This window comes from Daucus carota, chromosome 2 (genome assembly GCF_001625215.2).
Source record: "Daucus carota subsp. sativus chromosome 2, DH1 v3.0, whole genome shotgun sequence".
In the NCBI taxonomy this organism is placed as follows: domain Eukaryota; kingdom Viridiplantae; phylum Streptophyta; class Magnoliopsida; order Apiales; family Apiaceae; genus Daucus; species Daucus carota.
The window spans coordinates 34715486-34733341 of record NC_030382.2 but is presented as its reverse complement, the minus strand read 5'-3'; the positions used below and the strand labels follow the sequence as shown (position 1 = coordinate 34733341).

The following is a 17856-nucleotide window of genomic DNA, read 5'->3' as shown; positions in this document are numbered from 1 at the left end:
AGGAGAGCCTTCATTTGTATACTCCATTTGCATAGTTTTCTTTAGTTAACTAAGGTACAAAGGAAAGAGGAACTGAGTTGTTCATATTGATCAGACAAGACAAGGCTCTATACCAACTTGTGCAACTAAAACAAAAACAGAACTATACAGAGAGAAAATGAGGACTAGGAGACTTTTTGTTTATTTCCTATATCTCAACAAGCTGTATAGTAAAAATTAAGCATGCAAGTTTTTAAGGAGGACTCCAAGAATCTTGCACAGAGACTGAAAGTTATCTCATTTTTAATCTCTCTATCTCAGAATATATTAAAAAGTTGGAGAATCTGTTGAAAATCGACTGTTTCTTCTTGTGCTACTTTAATAAAGAGTATTACAGTCCATAAATATGATGTGGTCAAAAGCATGATCTTTGGGCTTCAAATGTGTGAAAAATCAATATACTTAATCATTTTAGCCAGAGTTCTGTCCATATATCTGATAAGAAGTGTTTATTATATGAACTGGATGGTTTCGTTTATTCACATAGACAAACTTACAGATCTGCAGAATATATTGTTATCTTCCAACTTGATTGGTATGTGGAAGATAATTCTAGTGCATCTCTATCTTGAAAAGTTGCTTTATTCGAGCCTAGAATCTAAGTAAAGCCCTAGACTTTTAAATATTCTTACATGGTGGAATTAGTCCAGAATTGGTTAAGTATAAATAGATGAGCACTGAGGACTTAGAGTTCAAGCAACCTAAGCTTCTAACTAGTTTCTCCTCTGGAGATGGAGAAGATCTCGCGACTGGTGTCAGAGAATGGAGTTGTGATCTTCAGCAAGAGCACATGCTGTTTGTGCTATGCGGTGGACATTCTGTTTCAAGAACTGGAAGTGAGGCCAGTCGTTTATGAAATCGACAAAGATCCCGAGGGAAGGGAAATGGAGAAGGCTCTCTACCGGTTGGGGTGCAGTGCGCCCGCGGTTCCAGCAGTGTTCATAGGAGGCAAGCTTGTGGGATCAACCAATGAAGTCATGTCACTTCACTTGAGTGGCTCCCTTGTAACTCTGATCAAGCCATACCAGGCTGTGTTATCAAATTAAACAATACCATGTCAACAAAAACAATGTAACATTCTAAGATAAAAATAAGCTTGGCTCAGTAGCACTTTCAGCTCCCTTTTAATCAGTCTATATAATTTGATCTTAGGCATTGGTATTTATCTTTAGCTTTCATTAGTTACAGACAGTTTTATCAAAAAGTAGGAAGCGGAGTTAGTCGGTGAAGACGCCACACATGGACTTACACTAGCTTACAGGGAAGATGTGTACTTGGTTTTGCCGCAAGGTCATATAAATCGGACCAGTACAACTAAATGACCCTTAAAAACATAAAAAAGGCTTAGATTCTGAGGGCCATACTTTAAAGTTTAAAACCCCTTTTTAGGTTGCGTAAGAAGGTGCAAGGCATTTGGTAGTTCAGATTTTCATCCGGTTAATACAATGGCATACACAACACAGTTTTATAGTCGACGAATTATGTATCCAACAGTCAGGATTATAACCAAATTCACGTCCAGCATCTCTTTTGGGCTGGACGATCGAAATGAGTATCTATCTATCCAGCATATTAGTATGTATCAATCATTACTCCTTAATCGATTAATCGGACGATTTTTAGAACACTCGTTAGGAGATGATGACATATGTTTAAATTAGGCCATAGTGACACATATACAAGTTGTTCTTTGTTTTAGTTCCACTCAAGATATACTAATCACAAAACCAGCTCATACATAATTCATGTAAAGAGATTGTCCTGTCAGTTACAAAAGGCCTGTGAATCTTACTTAATATAGTGAGATAACACTATAATCAGAGCACACTCATGTGACTAATCACAATCAGATAATTTATAGACTATAACCACCATATAGCTTTAGCTCCGAATATCAGGGGAACAAATTTTCACTTCACAAGGAAACCCATGAGCTCATTAGGACCACCTATTACTTCTTTCCCTCTGAAAATGACTGGCACTACTGGCTTTCTTTCGAATGGTTTGAGCTTTCTTCCATTTGTTTCCCATTTGGCAGTTCATCAAGCTCGTAAACTATTGGACTGGCACAAAAGTTGGAGATCAATGCCTTGATGCTGCGAAACATGCAACATGAGCTTTTGCTGAATAACACGAATGGATATTCAGCACCTTACATTTGTAACCATAGCCATTTCTTCGATAAAGAAACGCAATTTCAAATTATATGGCCCTGTTTAGGAATTTCGAATGGATTGATTAAAAATAGATGTTTTGGGTATTGAATTGAATTAACGCTTATTTGTAAAACTGTTTGGTAAATATAAAATTGTTTGGTAAATAGTTGTTTGATTAACTTTTTATGACAAATATCAAAATCCCTAACCCAAAAAATTATGTAGCTTTTTGAAAATTAGCTTTTTGAGCCCAAACCTCTATTTTTTTCGCTAAAAGCGTCTCCAACCATGAAGAGTTCTTAGCTAAAAAGTAAATTGTCATACAAAAATAAAAAAATATAGCCAATCTCTTAAAAAAAAAACACTCCAACCATACTCACCCCTTTTCAATGATTATAGTCAACCTCTAATGGATGACTATATTTGTCAAATTTTTATAAGTCTGTAAAAAAACTGTAAAAAGATTACACATCATTTATTATCATATTAAACTGATATATTCTATTTATAACAATCTAAATATTAATAAAATATTTTTAAATTACAGCTAATACCATTGAAGCACAATGTATTACAGATTCAACAAATTTTACATAATGTCCTACATGTCCAATATAGCCAACGACATTGGAGATGCTCTAACTATGAAACACTAACATTAGCGGATTGAAATGGTCAAAACTCTAAAACATCGCAAACTCTAATTTTATCACAAACCTCTAACTTTAAAAAACGGGTTATATGTTTGTCAAACAGCTTCTTACTGCATAAGAGTGTCGTAGGTACTGTTTGATATTGCTTTTATAAGCAGCAACAATAGTTTTTTGCTAAAAAGCAGATGAAAAATTATTTGATAAATCTAAATACAACTTTTCCAAACAATAGTTTTCAGATGAAAAGTTGTTTTTGGAAAAAACGGGTCACTCTCATGCTTTTGAAAAAAAGCTGTATTTTAGCTTTTGCAAGAAACTGTTACAAATTTCACTATCAAACCTACCAAAAATATTATTTTTTATATTACAACTCAAAATAATCAAATATATAAAATTACCAAACAATTATCTGATTTTTATAACACCACTTTTTTCACTATCACTTTTTCTGACAGCACAACAATTTGAACTGCACTCCCAAACGGATACGTAATATTTTGATAATTGTGAGGATTGTTGGGAGAATTGAGCTCTGATGGGAGTTATATAGAGGGTAGATTGCTAGGAAGTATGACCGCGATGGAGAATTGAGCATGTGGCCCTTATTTATTTAAAGAAAGAAAAAAAAGATTATCAACCATGGCAAAACATAAATAGGATTCTCTTATACTATATGACCTTTTATATGCAATGGTATTATACACGCAACAAAATATTTGTTGCATCAGTATTGTGAGCCTAGCCTTTTGAAGACTTACGGAATTTTATACAAGTACAAGTTTTCCCAAATTTTTATACAAAAGAAATGAATTTTTTTTTACTCCGCTTTTCATATTTTATATAGATTTGTTTATTATACGCAAGTTACTAATTATAGATGCTTTCTTTCTTCACTTTTAAAGAAAGTTAAACATTATTCACAACACTCACTTATTTTAAAAAATTATGGAAGATCGTGACAAAAAAGCTAATTTGTGATTTCACATTTATTATCATTTAATTTTTAAATTCCGTTACAAGTATATAAATGGGGAGATATGTGTGCATATTTCTCATAAGTTCCTTCTTATACTTTCGGTTTTGGTGGATTCGCGTCGGCAACAGAGACACGATTAGTAACATTATTATGGAAAAGCAGTCGGTTAAAATTCTCTGTGCTCTGATTTTAGGTACTTTTTCTTTTCTATAAATATTTTTAATTTCTTACTTGTTTCAGTTTTATAGATTTTTATCTCCTCGGTAGCTATAATGATTTTAAATTAAAGTTTGATATTTGTGTTATCAGAACTTATAATAACGTTTTATTTGTGATAGCGATATATGCAACATGCGTTGCTGGAAAAACATGCGAGAGTCCGATATTAACGGTACCAGTTCCATTTTGTCCGAAGAATGAAAAGGCTGACGATAATTGCTGGGATAATTGTAAATATCGTTTTGGGCCTGCTGCAACGGCTTACTGCAGAGCTCCGGTTGGTCCCTATAAAGATCCCCTTTGTTGGTGTAGATTTCCATGTTAACTAATTATCACACTTGATCGAATAAATATATTATTCGATATTATTTCTAGTTTTTGTATATTTGATGGACAGTTACAAATAATGTTGGGATACTAAAATTACATATATGATACGTTTTAGAATAAAGCGTATAAAAATCCTATCAAATTGGATAGCATTGATGCAAAATGACTCATGTTATATTTTTATTGATTCTAGCTTAAATAACGATGTACACTACACCGTTAATTAAAATATAAATATAAAGGCATATATGATATCCACATATAAAATTAATTAGCTTACCAAGTTTAATATAAAGACTGCCTTCAAAAAAAAGTTTAATATAAAGTGGCTGTTTGGCGGGGCTAAAAAGCCCCGCTTCTGGACTTTTAAGTTAGAAGCACTTATTTCGTACCGCTTGTGTAAAAAGTCGAGAAGCACTTATAAAAAGCTAAGATTCCTAGCTTTTGTTTCATGACTTCTGCTTTTTTCCCAAACACTTCAATCACTTATAAGTCTTAACTAACTTCTAACTTCTATTTCACTTTTTTATTTTAAGCAAGAAACACTTATTTTAAGCTCACCCAAACGGCCACAAAGACACATCGTTAATTACAGGACGCTACAATATGTTTAATATGTCTTGCGATTCCGTCAAAAAAAAAACAAAAAAAAAATATGTCTTGCGATTTAATAAATTCACTGTTGTGGATATTGATTACGTTGTAGAACATAATTTCTAGTTTGTTGTATATTTAAAAATATTGTTAAACAAAAAAAATGAAATTAAAATAATTAGATTAAATTTTACTCAATTTTAAAGAATGAGGGCTTCTACACTCCACTAAAATGAGTAGGGATGAGCAGAAACAGAACCGCGAACCGAACCAAAAACTGCAAAAACCGTACAAAACCGCACCATATAAAACCGCACCAAATAAAAATCGAACCGAATAAAAACCGCACCGATACTTTGTATTTGGTTTTGGTTTTCGAAAATTTTAAAACCGAATACAAACCGAACCGAACCGCAATAATTTTAATATTTATTTATTTTATATATTTAAATATAATATGTAAATTATATTTATTATAAAATATATAATTATTTTTATACACTTGCCAAACTGCTGCGTGCTGCCGGTCATTCTTCACATTTTAAAGTTTATGTCTTTGCAGGGTTGAAATCCATCTCAAGGTGTTCAAAACTATCCTGCTTAAAGCTAGGAATATTGGCACTTACAGGCTGCGGCCAAAATTTTCAGTTCACAGGTTAATATTTACTTTAGTCACTACTCTGTATCACATATTTGGATTGGACATTTGTGTTGATATAATGTAGGATATTTCTATTAGGCTATTACACTTGCTGATATGACAATTTGTATTATTCCTATTACACTTTTAATTTGCTCAAATTTAGATGATTAGCTCAGAATGTGGTGATGCTCTTCTTACTGGTAATGTGCCGCGGAAATATTAACGAGACTTTCACAGTTTGAAAACCGAACCGCACCATATGAAACCGAAATCGCTCATGTTATAAACCGAACCGTACCAATGGTGTTTGGTTTGGTTTCGGTTTTCAATTTTAGAAACCGCACCTTTGCGGTTCCGGTTGCGGTTTTAGGTGCAAACCGCATCGAACCGCACCGAACCGCACCATGCACATCCCTAAAAATGAGTACTACAAAAACTTTACCTACATTATATATATCAATATATTTTTATAAATAACCTGTTTGGCACCTAAAAAGAACAAGACTAAACCTTCGGTCAGGCTATTGTTCTCTTGTTCCTTCAAAATAAAAAGAACGAATTCTTTTAAAAGAAATATATTTGTAAAAATATCACGCATATGCTATTAATTTTAAAAGGAATTATTGGTGCATACTGTATGGAGTATGGACCTGTGGTGGTCGACTTAACAGTTGTGGTACCGCCTCACTAATACTAGTGTACTACAACAATATCTCGGCCCACCAAACTTACTTCAAAACAAAAACGCTATATCAGTCCCCCCTTCAAAACAAACAATACTTGCAATCTCACATCAGAACCGGAGCATAACTTAAATTTTCCTTGACGACAACTTGTCGGACAGGCATTAAAAAATATTGACAATAATGTACAACGTTTTAGTAATCCCATTATTGCATATGAAATACTCGTTGTGCTAAAGTGCAAATAAATGACGCCGTCATTTGGATAAATATAAAATAAGTGTTTTCTACTTAAAGTAAATAATTGAATATATATTATAACTAAAGTAAAACTTATAAATAATTAAAGTGTTTGGAAAATAAATAGAAGCCGTGAAACAGAAGTTAATATTATTAATTTTTTATAAGTATTTCTTGATTTTTTATACAAACGATACAAATAATTGTTTTTAACTTATAATTACAGAAACTGGACATAAAAAGCGGTGCCAAAAGCTGGGCTTAAAAGGCGGTGCCAAACACACACATAGTTTCGAATCTAATATCAGGTGCCTCAAACATTAATTGTAATTACTAATTTGTACGAAAATTACGAGTCCAGATTACTTAATAAATACATAAGCATATCATACTAATATACTATGTATACCATAGATGTTTGAAGAAAGACCAATTTATTCTCATATGAAAAATTCTATTATACAACAATAATTAAATAAAATAGGTAATCACTAATAAGAAAATTAATATGATTTTCTAATATGTTTTTTAATCAATTTAATTGTATAGCTACGCTTTTTAATCAATTTCTAATATGATTTTTTAATACACAATATAGTTGAATAAAAAATAATATCATCTCCTATATAATAATTATCAACAAAACTAGATATAAATCTGATATAAAGAAAACAATTCTAATTCTTATGAAAACGCGGGCTCAAAATTTGAGATTCAGCATATTTGCTTGGTTCGTTCCTAATATATCATATCGATTAAAATTTTAGAATTTAAATTCTATTTTCATTTGGATTTGGTTTGAAGAGCGTGAAACATGAAAACAGTCTCCATGTGACGACCTTTGAGACAATTTCTTTTGTACAATCAAGAGATAATGACCGATACACTGTACTGTGTTGATAAGAAAAATCTAGCTAGCTTTTTCCGGTAGAAAACCAACAAGGAGAGGAGAAAAGTCATTGATTTTCTCCATAGGACTGGTTCCCCGATTCATGCTGGTATTCGACCAAACCCTCAATTGTAATCTTAAAAATTAGTTGTATTAGGAATAATATTAATTATATCATATATTTTTGAAATCGTATTTTATTATTTATATATTATTTTTAGAATTCAAATTTTAATAAATATTCAACATTTCTTATTAGGACAAATAACTCATTTGTTTATAGAAAAAAAATTATAATTTTGTGTCAAGAATAGATATATTTGCTTTCTAAATTAGTATGTTTTTTATACTCGTGGAGTTGTGGTGTTGAATAATGTACTTATTTTCAGAATTTTAGAGGTGGTATTCAATCGATTTTTTTTTTTTAAAAATCATTCATGAGATCGAGGTATATTCAACTTAGATTTTAAAAATTATCAGAATCTTGTGTATTCAATTAGCATTTCAAATAATCATAATCTATCGGTATCTAATTAAAATTTTAAATTATATTTAAAAATGCAATGATAACTAATTGGAATAAAATTCATTAAAATTTTATAATATCAAAAGTATTTTCTTGAATTCTATAAAACGGTAGGTTTTATGGGATTCTTTAATTTATTGGGAAATCTACAAAACTACCTACCTTTTCTTTTATTGTTTTCAAAAATACTACCTTCCAGAATTATTTTTAAAAATATCTTTTCATAAATTTTTTTTTTCAAAAATACTGTTTGCAACTTTTGCAACCTCATTTGCAACTACAGGCGGCGCCAGCCGTGTTGCAACCTGATTTCAAGTTCCAGTTTTCAAATGTCATTTTCGACATATATATATATCGATTCCGAAAATGAGGTCGAAAATGACATTTGAAAACTGGAACTTGAAATCAGGATTTGTAATTGCATATATGGTTGCATATGGTTGCATTCAGTTGCATATGGTTGCATTCAGTTGATTCTATTGTAATCTAATGGCCCCGCCAGGGGCACACCATACATCTGTTGTTACTTACAGTTTTCAGTTGCATTTAGTTGCAACTGAGGTTGCAAATGAAGTTGCAACTGCAGTTGCAAAAGTTGCAACTGCAGTTGCAACTTCATTTGCAACCTCATTTGCAACTTTTGCAACTTACAGTTTTCAGTTGAACTAGTTGCAATTGCAGTTGCAACAGTTGCAACAGTTGCAACTTTCTATTTTTTTTTGCAACTTTTGCAACTTAATTTGCAACTTAATTTGCAACTTTTGCAACCTCATTTGCAACTTTTACGGCTGCGCCGCCCAAGGTTGCAAATGAGGTTGCAAAAGTTGCAAATCGTATTTTTGAAAAAAAAATTTTATGAAAAGGTATTTTTAAAAACAATGAAAAAGATGGTAGTATTTTTAAAAAAATAATTTTACAGATGGGTATTTTTAAAAAGATCCCTAATTTATTTTATGATTTTTGAAATTCCATGAAGCACAGTGCTTTTTTGTGAATCATAAAAACTCTACCTACCTTTTATATTGCAGTAATCCTGGTGCTCGGTTCTTTATATTTGTATAGAACACAAACATGTTCCTAAACAAAGCATATTTGTACTCAATGACCCCGTCAATTTTCATATATGATCAAATTCAACTCTTCATGGTGCAGCCTAGAGTTCCCACACTATATTGCATTGGTCAACTGTTAGAACTTTAGTTCTGTGTTGGTAAGTCATAAACAACTTCTCCCTCTCTTCTCACACTCTTTTCCTCTCCTTCAAAATCTCTCCGGGGAGCAAACCATGAAGGAAACGCTCCCAAACGACGGCGTGATAAGCATGGATGAAGGCGAGGATGAGAACCATGATGCAGCTACTCACAAGTTTAAGTTTTGGTGGAGTGAAGCTCAATCTTTTTACTCAAAAATAATGGCTCCAGCTTTGAAGATTGGAGCTGTCAGAAGTGCCACTCTCTTTTGTATAGTTATGTTTTTCGGAGGCCTTTACGCTACACGGTGGCTCGATATTGTAAGTTTCGAGATCCTCTGTTTTATCATCATGTGGCTAAGAAATCATGAAAATGATCTTATATGATAAGTCAGCTTCTTTATTATAATTTGTCTTTGAAGATATAGAGCTTTTGTTAGCTTCTTAGTATATTAGGCCTAGAATGAAGAGAATTTCACAGCGAGAATCTCTCAGAAGGATCAGCGGAAGCAGGGTCTGGAGAGGTTGAGATGTAAACCGACCTCGTTCTCAATTTGAGAAAACAGAGGTTAATTACTGCATGATATGTGTTTCTTGAACTGCATTATCTAGTAACTATATGTGGAAGACAAATCAATTATCTAATGCAGAAAGTCTTGATAAAGGGGATTCTTTTAAGGAAGAATGGTATTGCAAAGTAGAGTAGCTTATTCAGAAACGCATTTTTGTAATTAGGATATATTATAATGGAATTAGACTAATGACAGTAGATCATTCTCTTTTAATAATTCAAGCACCATTAGTAACCTTCATTAAGCATTATTGGCATTATTTAAATGTCATTTATAGCCAAATCGCGTGAGTTAATTAACCGCTTTTTGTCAGTAGATCCACACTAGATGGATGTAGCATGTGAATTATTTTGCTCTGTTTGTAAAATGATTCTTTAAGTTCTATTGGTACTTTACTAAATGTTTTAATTATGATTTAAAAATCAATATTATTTCCTCTTAACAGATTTCACTTCTCTCAGTCCATTTTTACAGGCGCGCCTTTCCAGAAATCATCTCTAGTATTAAATCATAATAAAATTACATATCAACTTGACTGTTCTGCCGGGAACGCTACACAAACATGTCCAGCTAAGAATCCAATATTGTTCACCACCGATGATTCTTCAGCTCGACAATGTCCTGAGTATTTCAGGTGGATTTACGAAGATTTAAGACCATGGAAAAGGACTGGAATTACGAAAGAAATTGTCGAGAGTGGAATGCATAAGGCCAGTCTCAGGATTATTATAGTTGATGGAAAATTGTACATGGAGAAATATAAGGATGTTTTCCAAACAAGAGATGTGTTTACGATATGGGGAATACTACAGCTTCTAAAGCTTTATCCAGGTAAAATACCAGACCTCGATTTCATGTTCCAGTGTGGTGACACTCCAGTGATCCCTATGAGAGATTATATGGGAGTCAATGCATCAAGTCCACCCCCATTGTTTCATTATTGTGGCGACGATTCAACTTTGGATTTGGTTTTTCCCGATTGGTCATTCTGGGGCTGGTATGATGAAACTTCACTACATCACATTCAATAATTTAAGATACCATTACTCGTGTAGTAACGTGATCACATTTTATTAATTTGTCAGGGCCGAGCTCAATATAAGACCATGGGCGTCTCTTAAAAATGAGATGAAAAATGGCAATAAGAAAACAACTTGGAGGAAAAGAATACCTTATGCATATTGGAAAGGGAATGCATGGGTGAGTAAAAACAGGCGAGCGCTGATGAACTGCAATGTTACTAACAAGAATGACTGGAATGCTCGACTATATCAAGTTGTAAGTGGTCCTTTTTTTTTATTACTTGTTTTTTTCATAAGCTTCGAAACTGATCAAGAAGAAAATGATAGCACTACATCTATAAGATACTGACAGTCGAGCGTGCAGGCAAGCCTGGTTAGGAATCAGGACTCAAGGCATTAATTTAATTGATGTTTGGCTACAGATTATTTTTAAACTGAAAGGAACAAATTATACTATAAAAAATTAGATGCTTGACTGATCTGAATCTGGTTCGACAATATACAAATGCTATATATAGCCTTTTCAAAGAACAGAAATAACAAATTTTATCTTGTAGAAACAAACTCTCCATAACACCATAACGAACCATATTTTATTTAATGAAAAATGGTTATTTCTTTGGCAGATGATGGTTTAACATTCATTGTCCAGTTTTTTGTTTGAGTGCCGATTTCTGTGCTTAGGACAAAAAATATTAGGATTTCTACTTTTCGGCGTTTTTTATATGCTACACCATAAACTGCTTCAACCATTAAAAAATAAATTTTATTCAACAGATTTTGTAAAATAAAACGGCAAGCAAACTTGACGAACCTATAGAAGTATGATCGGAGATCTTGTTTTGATGTGACGAACCTATCTATTCTTCCTTTTTTTGTGTATCAGTAGTAAACCCCCTTGTTATGTATTTCTAAATTGCAGGACTGGGGCGCTGAGTCAAAGAAAGGGTTCAAACAAACTAACTTAGCAAACCAATGCACTCATAGGTTGGTGATTAAACCATTAATTAGGCTATAAAGTTCTGTCCTGTTTTTATGTTCATTATGGCCTAATTATTTTAATACTCCTAATTTTATTTATTCCTCTTGCTCTTGTTTGCGTACTCTCTAGATACAAGATATATATCGAAGGAAGAGCTTGGTCAGTTAGTGAAAAGTACATTCTAGCTTGTGATTCAATGGCTCTTGTAGTTAAGCCACAGTTCTACGATTTTTTTACTAGAAGTTTACAGCCGCTGGTACATTACTGGCCGGTAAATAACAATAACAAGTGCAGATCAATTAAATTTGCAGTTGATTGGGGAAATTCACATCACAAGAAGGTAAGAAAATATATTCTGTTTTTGTCTTCTGAGAAGGAGAACATATGGGCACATCTTACTTTACATGGTCCCCATTTCTATTAGACTGTGTATGGAAACATGTATTCCATTTCAAATTTTGAATTTCAAATGACATGATCTCAGACGTCATTTCAAATTCTCAGTTTTATACTAGTATTTGAATGTCTTCAATTTCAAATGAAATTCAGATCCGACTTTTTTGTATATCCAAATATGTCATTTGATCAAATTCAGGATTTCAAATGAAATTCAAGTTCCCAAACAAATTATTAATTCATTTTTCATCGAAATGCTAGGCTCAGAGAATTGGAAGAGCAGGAAGCAACTTTATCCAAGAAGGATTGAAGATGGAAAATGTATATGATTATATGTATCATACATTGAACGAATATGCAAAGCTGATGAAGTATAAACCAACGATTCCGCCAAAAGCCACAGAAGTGTGCTCCGAGACAATGACTTGCCGTGAACACGAAGAAGTGAATAAAAGGTTTAAGATTGAGTCAATGGTTAAGCATCCCTCTGATTCAAGTCCTTGTGTTCTGGCTCCTTCATATAGTCGAAATGATGTTCATGCAATTAAAAATAAGCAAGAAAGTGCGAGAAAACAAGTGGAGGTGTGGGAAAGAAGTGGGGATGCTACAAAAGTCAAATTTTAGTGGAAGATAATGTGTAGATTGTGTAGATCAAATTTGAAATCATTAGTACGATTCTCTTTGCATCTTTTGTATGTTGATTATAAGCAAACGCGTGCCAGGCAAAAGAGACGGCAGCATTACAATAAATTACATATTGCTGGCTGCAAAAATGCGGTCAGCATTAGGGTACATGTCACGGCAGTTCTCACTGGCATGCCTATAGGCATGTATTTTACAAAAAGGCATGCCCAAATGGTATGCCATTTTCCATTAAATATAGCAAAAACTGCTGCATCATTACAGGATCGATACTAAAGTGCACTTACAAATATAACAAAAGTTAGTAAATATTAAGAACAGAACTTATTACAGTACTAATTTATATTAGTAGTTTATCTAATATTTAACTATGACGTTAGACTATATTTTTAAAATTTTCAATATTTATAAGATATAATATTTATATAAATTTTATTATTTATATAAAAAATTAGTAAAAAAGCATGCCAAATGGACAAAAGGCATGCCCAGGGCATGCCCAGTCTGGCATGCCCAATCGGGCATGCCCGTGCCGCTGTGACATGAACCCTAGTCAGCATGTATACAGAATTTTCAAGTTAATTTTCTATATATTATTTATGTACTGTATTATTTATACCACTAAGCTGTACAAATAATATGTGCTCAGGCCGGGTCCGGAACTTTCGGGGACCGTAGGCCAAAAAAAATAAAAAATTGGGGCCCTTTTAAAAAAATGTGAAAATATTTAAATCATCAAATTTTTACTGAAATATATTACAAAAAAAACTTCCAAACAATATATAAATAATGTTATTAATACACAATCCTAACATTTCATAAAAAAATGATTTCTACGAGTTTTTCGAAATGCAAAATCATTGATGATAACTTCAATTCATTGTTGACCAAGAAACCCTTGATTTATCAATTGCAGAATCTCTGAATAACTTCAATTCATAGATAATAAAACTCACAAGTGATGCGCCTTCCAACTGCAACTTATCTCTATTTAAATTGTAGAAGGAAATAATTGTCATAGTTAAGAATATATGAAGATTCCAAGAGATTTAATGGTTACAACGGCTTATTTTTCTTGGGAAGTATTCATATTTAATGGAGACAAAGGGATGGAGACGAGGGAAGAAAGAAAGACGAGCAGCGGGCTGAGATAAAATTGGGTTGGGTATTTGGATGTGTAATGTGTTATGGATCTGTTGTATTATTTCTTGTGTATCACTTTTAATTTTTCTTATCAACAAGTTCTCTTTGCCTTTCAATTTTTTCTTTCATTTTTCTTATTTATTAATTTAATTATTTTGTCAATCAATTTTAATATTTTCTATGTCAAAAAAACTAACTTAAAAATAATAATTATTCTGACTTTAATATTTTCTACCTTAAAAATAATGATATAAATGAAAATAATAATTTTTTGACAAAAAAAAATAATATAATTAAATAACTTAAAATTTTTTGGGGCCCCTCTTGGTCTGGGGCCCTAGGCCACTGCCCTCTGGCCTGCCCTCAGAACCGGGGCTGTATGTGCTGTAAACAAGTGTAAGTACCATTACTTGCTAGTTATATACAGCAAGTCGTATGAGTTTAACAAGGATGTAGATAACATGTGAATGATCTTGCCATCTTGGCGAGAAAGGAGAGAAAACAAAAACTGAATGATCTTGGTATTAGAAATGATTTGTGAAGTGCGAAATGTATCAATAAAAAAAATCGTATTACTTTTTTAACTACTAAGACAGCAAAATCTGCAAAAATTAGGTCCCGGTCCATGGTCACTGCCCCACTAAACTATACCGTCTAGACAGGGCGTGATGTTTTTTGAATTGGAGTTTGTTTCTTGCGGTACTTCTTATATCTAGAGAAAGGCCGAAAACTCAACTTTCTGTTGCCATTTGCTTGCTGGTTTCAAGTCCGACCATCTATTTTAATTATGTAATTTGAGTTAGGACATCTCCAACCATCACTCTAAACTTTATATTTCTTCACTTTTAACTTTATAAATAGAGTAATCCATCTCCAATCATCTATTACTCTATCTTTAAATATAAATTCATGCACTATCCTACTCTAATACTCTATATATGAAGTTGAACTTGAAGATAAAGCAAAAATTGCTTTATTTATAAAATGAAGTAATGGTTGGAGTTGGATAAAGATATAAAGTGAAAAAGGTGAAAGATGATATGAAGATGAAGTTGCTTCATTTATAAAATTATGATTGGAGATGGTCTACCTCGTGGTGAGTCCTTGCCTCTGTTCTAGCGTTTCTTGTCGGAATTAGACATTACTTATGTCCGAATTAGACGTTACTTGGCAAAAAAAATAAGAGAAGAAAGAATTTGTTTGAGCAGTAACAAGTTTTAGTCAGAAGAATACATCAGAATATTGACGTCGAGTTTTGGACATCTCTTCAGCCCTCGGCCCTCCTACAGTTAATTCAGTATTTAGTTTTCCCTGTATTACAGGTAATCTCTGAATTGCACTGATGTCGACCCATTTTGTAAATTTGTAATTGCTCATCTACTTAACAGCGGCAAGCTTATGTAACTTTAAGTATATTTTACAAAAACAAACCAGAACATAAGCAAAATAACAGAACAACAATATTACACGTCACTTCTCTTGCAGGGATTATTCCCTATACAGCTTTAAGGCTGCAAGCACGACGAGGCAAAGAAACACCAAAGATCCAAGTGTAGATACGACGATTGAAGCTGCACCATAAATGCAATACCTGTGAAACAGGTAGCAAAGTTTGTGCCAATGTGTATGAGAATTCCCATGAAGGGCTACAAGGCCAATCGCCGTGGCTGCTCCATTCGCAGAGAAGAGCAAAGCTACCATCATTAGGTCCAGTATAAGCAGAGGAAATGTGGTACTGTATCGCTTATTGCGCCAGCTTACAAAGCAGAGTAGAAGCGATGCTGCTGCGTATAGGCATGCGATGGCATTTGCCACTACCAAGTATCTGCAATTCAGTATATCACAATAGAAGTTTGCTTATGCAAAAATAGTAAATCCAAAAAAAATGATAATATGAAAAAAATATATTAAAAACACAACTGCAAAAGGCTGAGAATTATATAACAGAAAGGAACACAACCTTTTATATAGCATTATATTTTGAGTAGGGTTGTAATATGAGGCAGCATCTGTTCTAATAATTCTCGAGTAGTGGATCGAACTCAGAACACACAACCGAATCTAAATTAATAAGTTTGTTACTATTGTTGACTATTTTACATAGGCTTTGGAAACTTGGGGGCCAACGTTATTTATAGTAATGTATCATAAATATGTTGGCATCATATAGTTGAGGGTACAGGCTGATATATTACCTCATTTCAAAGTCAGACTAAAACAAACAAAAGAACATGTAAGGGATTTCATGATAATGTTGGAAAATAATACTTATTCAGCAGATCCGACCAGGGCTGAGATCTTTTTGTACGTGTAAGTTGCTGTCCTTGTAAATAAGGCCAAACTTAATGAGTTTTGACTATTCAATGTTGCCCTACAGGCAGTTAAGTACATGTTTGAATTATTTAGAAAATTGTAAGTTTTAACCTATGTTCTAAAAGTCGGTGATTAATCACGATTAATCACCGATTAATCCCTGTTCCGTATCTCGCCGAACTGATTAAATATCCGATTAATCACCGATTAGTCCGATTAATCTCCGATCAATTCAATTAATCTCCGATTAATCCTTATTCCGTGACTTCACCGATTAAATCCGATTCCCGCTTTTTACAACACTGGTTTTAACTTATAAGTAAGTTTAAAATAATCTTATGCAACAATGTGGCACACAAACCAATTAACCAGATGATGCCAATGCCTGAATCCAGGCTACAAACTAGCTCTTGTTCCGATCCCACCACGGCAATCTTTGATTTTAAGCTTTCATTAATAGTTTTAAGTTTTAGCTAGCTCAGGCTCAGGTGGGAATCAGAAAATCTAAAGAAATACAGTTCTGAACATTCTCTATGTTTCCGCAAAATTTAGAAGTGCATGAAAATATTCTGAAAACTGCAATTAGGTGTCAGATTCAGAAGCATGTAACTAAGGAAATCAAGCTAGAATGATGCAGTAAGAAAAACTGAAAGAGAATTATAGAGTTAAAGAAGTTACTGACACAGTGGAAGACAAGTAGTGCCACTTAGCAGTGACAGAGAGATCCACAGGAGGGAGACAAGGAGCAAGTGTAGCAAGTGATATGATGCTGCTCTCCTCACTCACTCCAGCAACCACCGCCGCAGCTAAACACAATAGCACTCCCATAAACCTTACTATCATCATTTCACAACCCTCCATCTTATTAATCTTCCCCTTGTTTCTATTTTCTTCTTGCCTTATGACATGATCTTCCACACTTTTGCCTACTGCATCTTCCATGTTACTCAGCTTTTGTGTGTGTGTGTGTGTCTGAGGGTTTTATTTCTGAGACGGAAAGAGAGAAAGACCACAGACAATATTGACGGCTCAGCAGATGGACATATTCAATTGAGCTATTAGCTAATTTTTTTTTTGAAATTTTGGTTTTAAAATATGGATGCTCTCTAAAAATATGTAAGAAAAATGTCATATTTAACTTATTACATAACTGTATGTGAGACCATAGAGGGACTGAGATTTAATGCTTTGAACGTACGAGGTTCTGAAAAATGTAAAATATCATCATAGTGGTTATATTAGAAATTATCATTTTTACTCTTAAAGATGTTATGCTCTTCCCTTGCACTGCAGGGTGGACAACGGCATTGACATTACCAAATTTCTAACCACGAGTACCGTTGAACGTCTCTTTACAGGAGAGTGGAGCCGGGATGCAGGATAGGCTTGTGTGTAACAAACTCATCACTTGCCTGGGTAGTAAGTTACCATGAACTTTTATTTGATGCGTAATTATTTGATCAACTCAATTGATTGATTTGAACTCGCCTACCTACTGACAACTGCCCCTTCCTCTCTGTCAGCATATTAGTCAAGCAACTTGAGCACTGCTTGTAAAATCTAACACCTCTACATTATCAAACTTGGTATCATGATATATCGGCAAGTGTCATGTTATATGAGAAAGAATAATGGTAAGTTAACCTCAC

At 33.3% G+C, this 17856-nt stretch overlaps 3 protein-coding genes across 3 annotated transcripts; 2 read left to right on the top strand and 1 right to left on the bottom strand.

Annotated features, from left to right (window-relative positions):
- The first annotated feature begins 623 nt into the window (after positions 1 to 623).
- On the top strand, positions 624 to 1194 carry LOC108208353 (glutaredoxin-C13). Its single transcript, XM_017378883.2, has one exon. It carries the CDS (start codon positions 771 to 773, stop codon positions 1083 to 1085), a length of 315 nt encoding a protein of 104 aa, XP_017234372.1. The 5' UTR covers positions 624 to 770; the 3' UTR covers positions 1086 to 1194.
- Positions 1195 to 8979: 7785 nt separating this feature from the next.
- On the top strand, positions 8980 to 12896 carry LOC108206276 (uncharacterized). The gene is made up of 6 exons (XM_017376523.2): positions 8980 to 9458; positions 10171 to 10706; positions 10795 to 10987; positions 11654 to 11718; positions 11843 to 12053; positions 12371 to 12896. The coding sequence occupies exons 1-6, from the start codon at positions 9234 to 9236 to the stop codon at positions 12731 to 12733; spliced, it is 1593 nt and encodes a 530-aa protein (XP_017232012.1). The 5' UTR covers positions 8980 to 9233; the 3' UTR covers positions 12734 to 12896.
- A 2178-nt stretch (positions 12897 to 15074) lies between these two features.
- Positions 15075 to 17417, bottom strand: LOC108208081 (CASP-like protein 1E1). Its single transcript, XM_017378561.2, has 2 exons — positions 16890 to 17417; positions 15075 to 15719 (listed from the first exon to the last, which is right to left on the bottom strand). Exons 1-2 carry the CDS (start codon positions 17147 to 17149, stop codon positions 15383 to 15385), a joined length of 597 nt encoding a protein of 198 aa, XP_017234050.1. The 5' UTR covers positions 17150 to 17417; the 3' UTR covers positions 15075 to 15382.
- Positions 17418 to 17856: the final 439 nt, after the last annotated feature.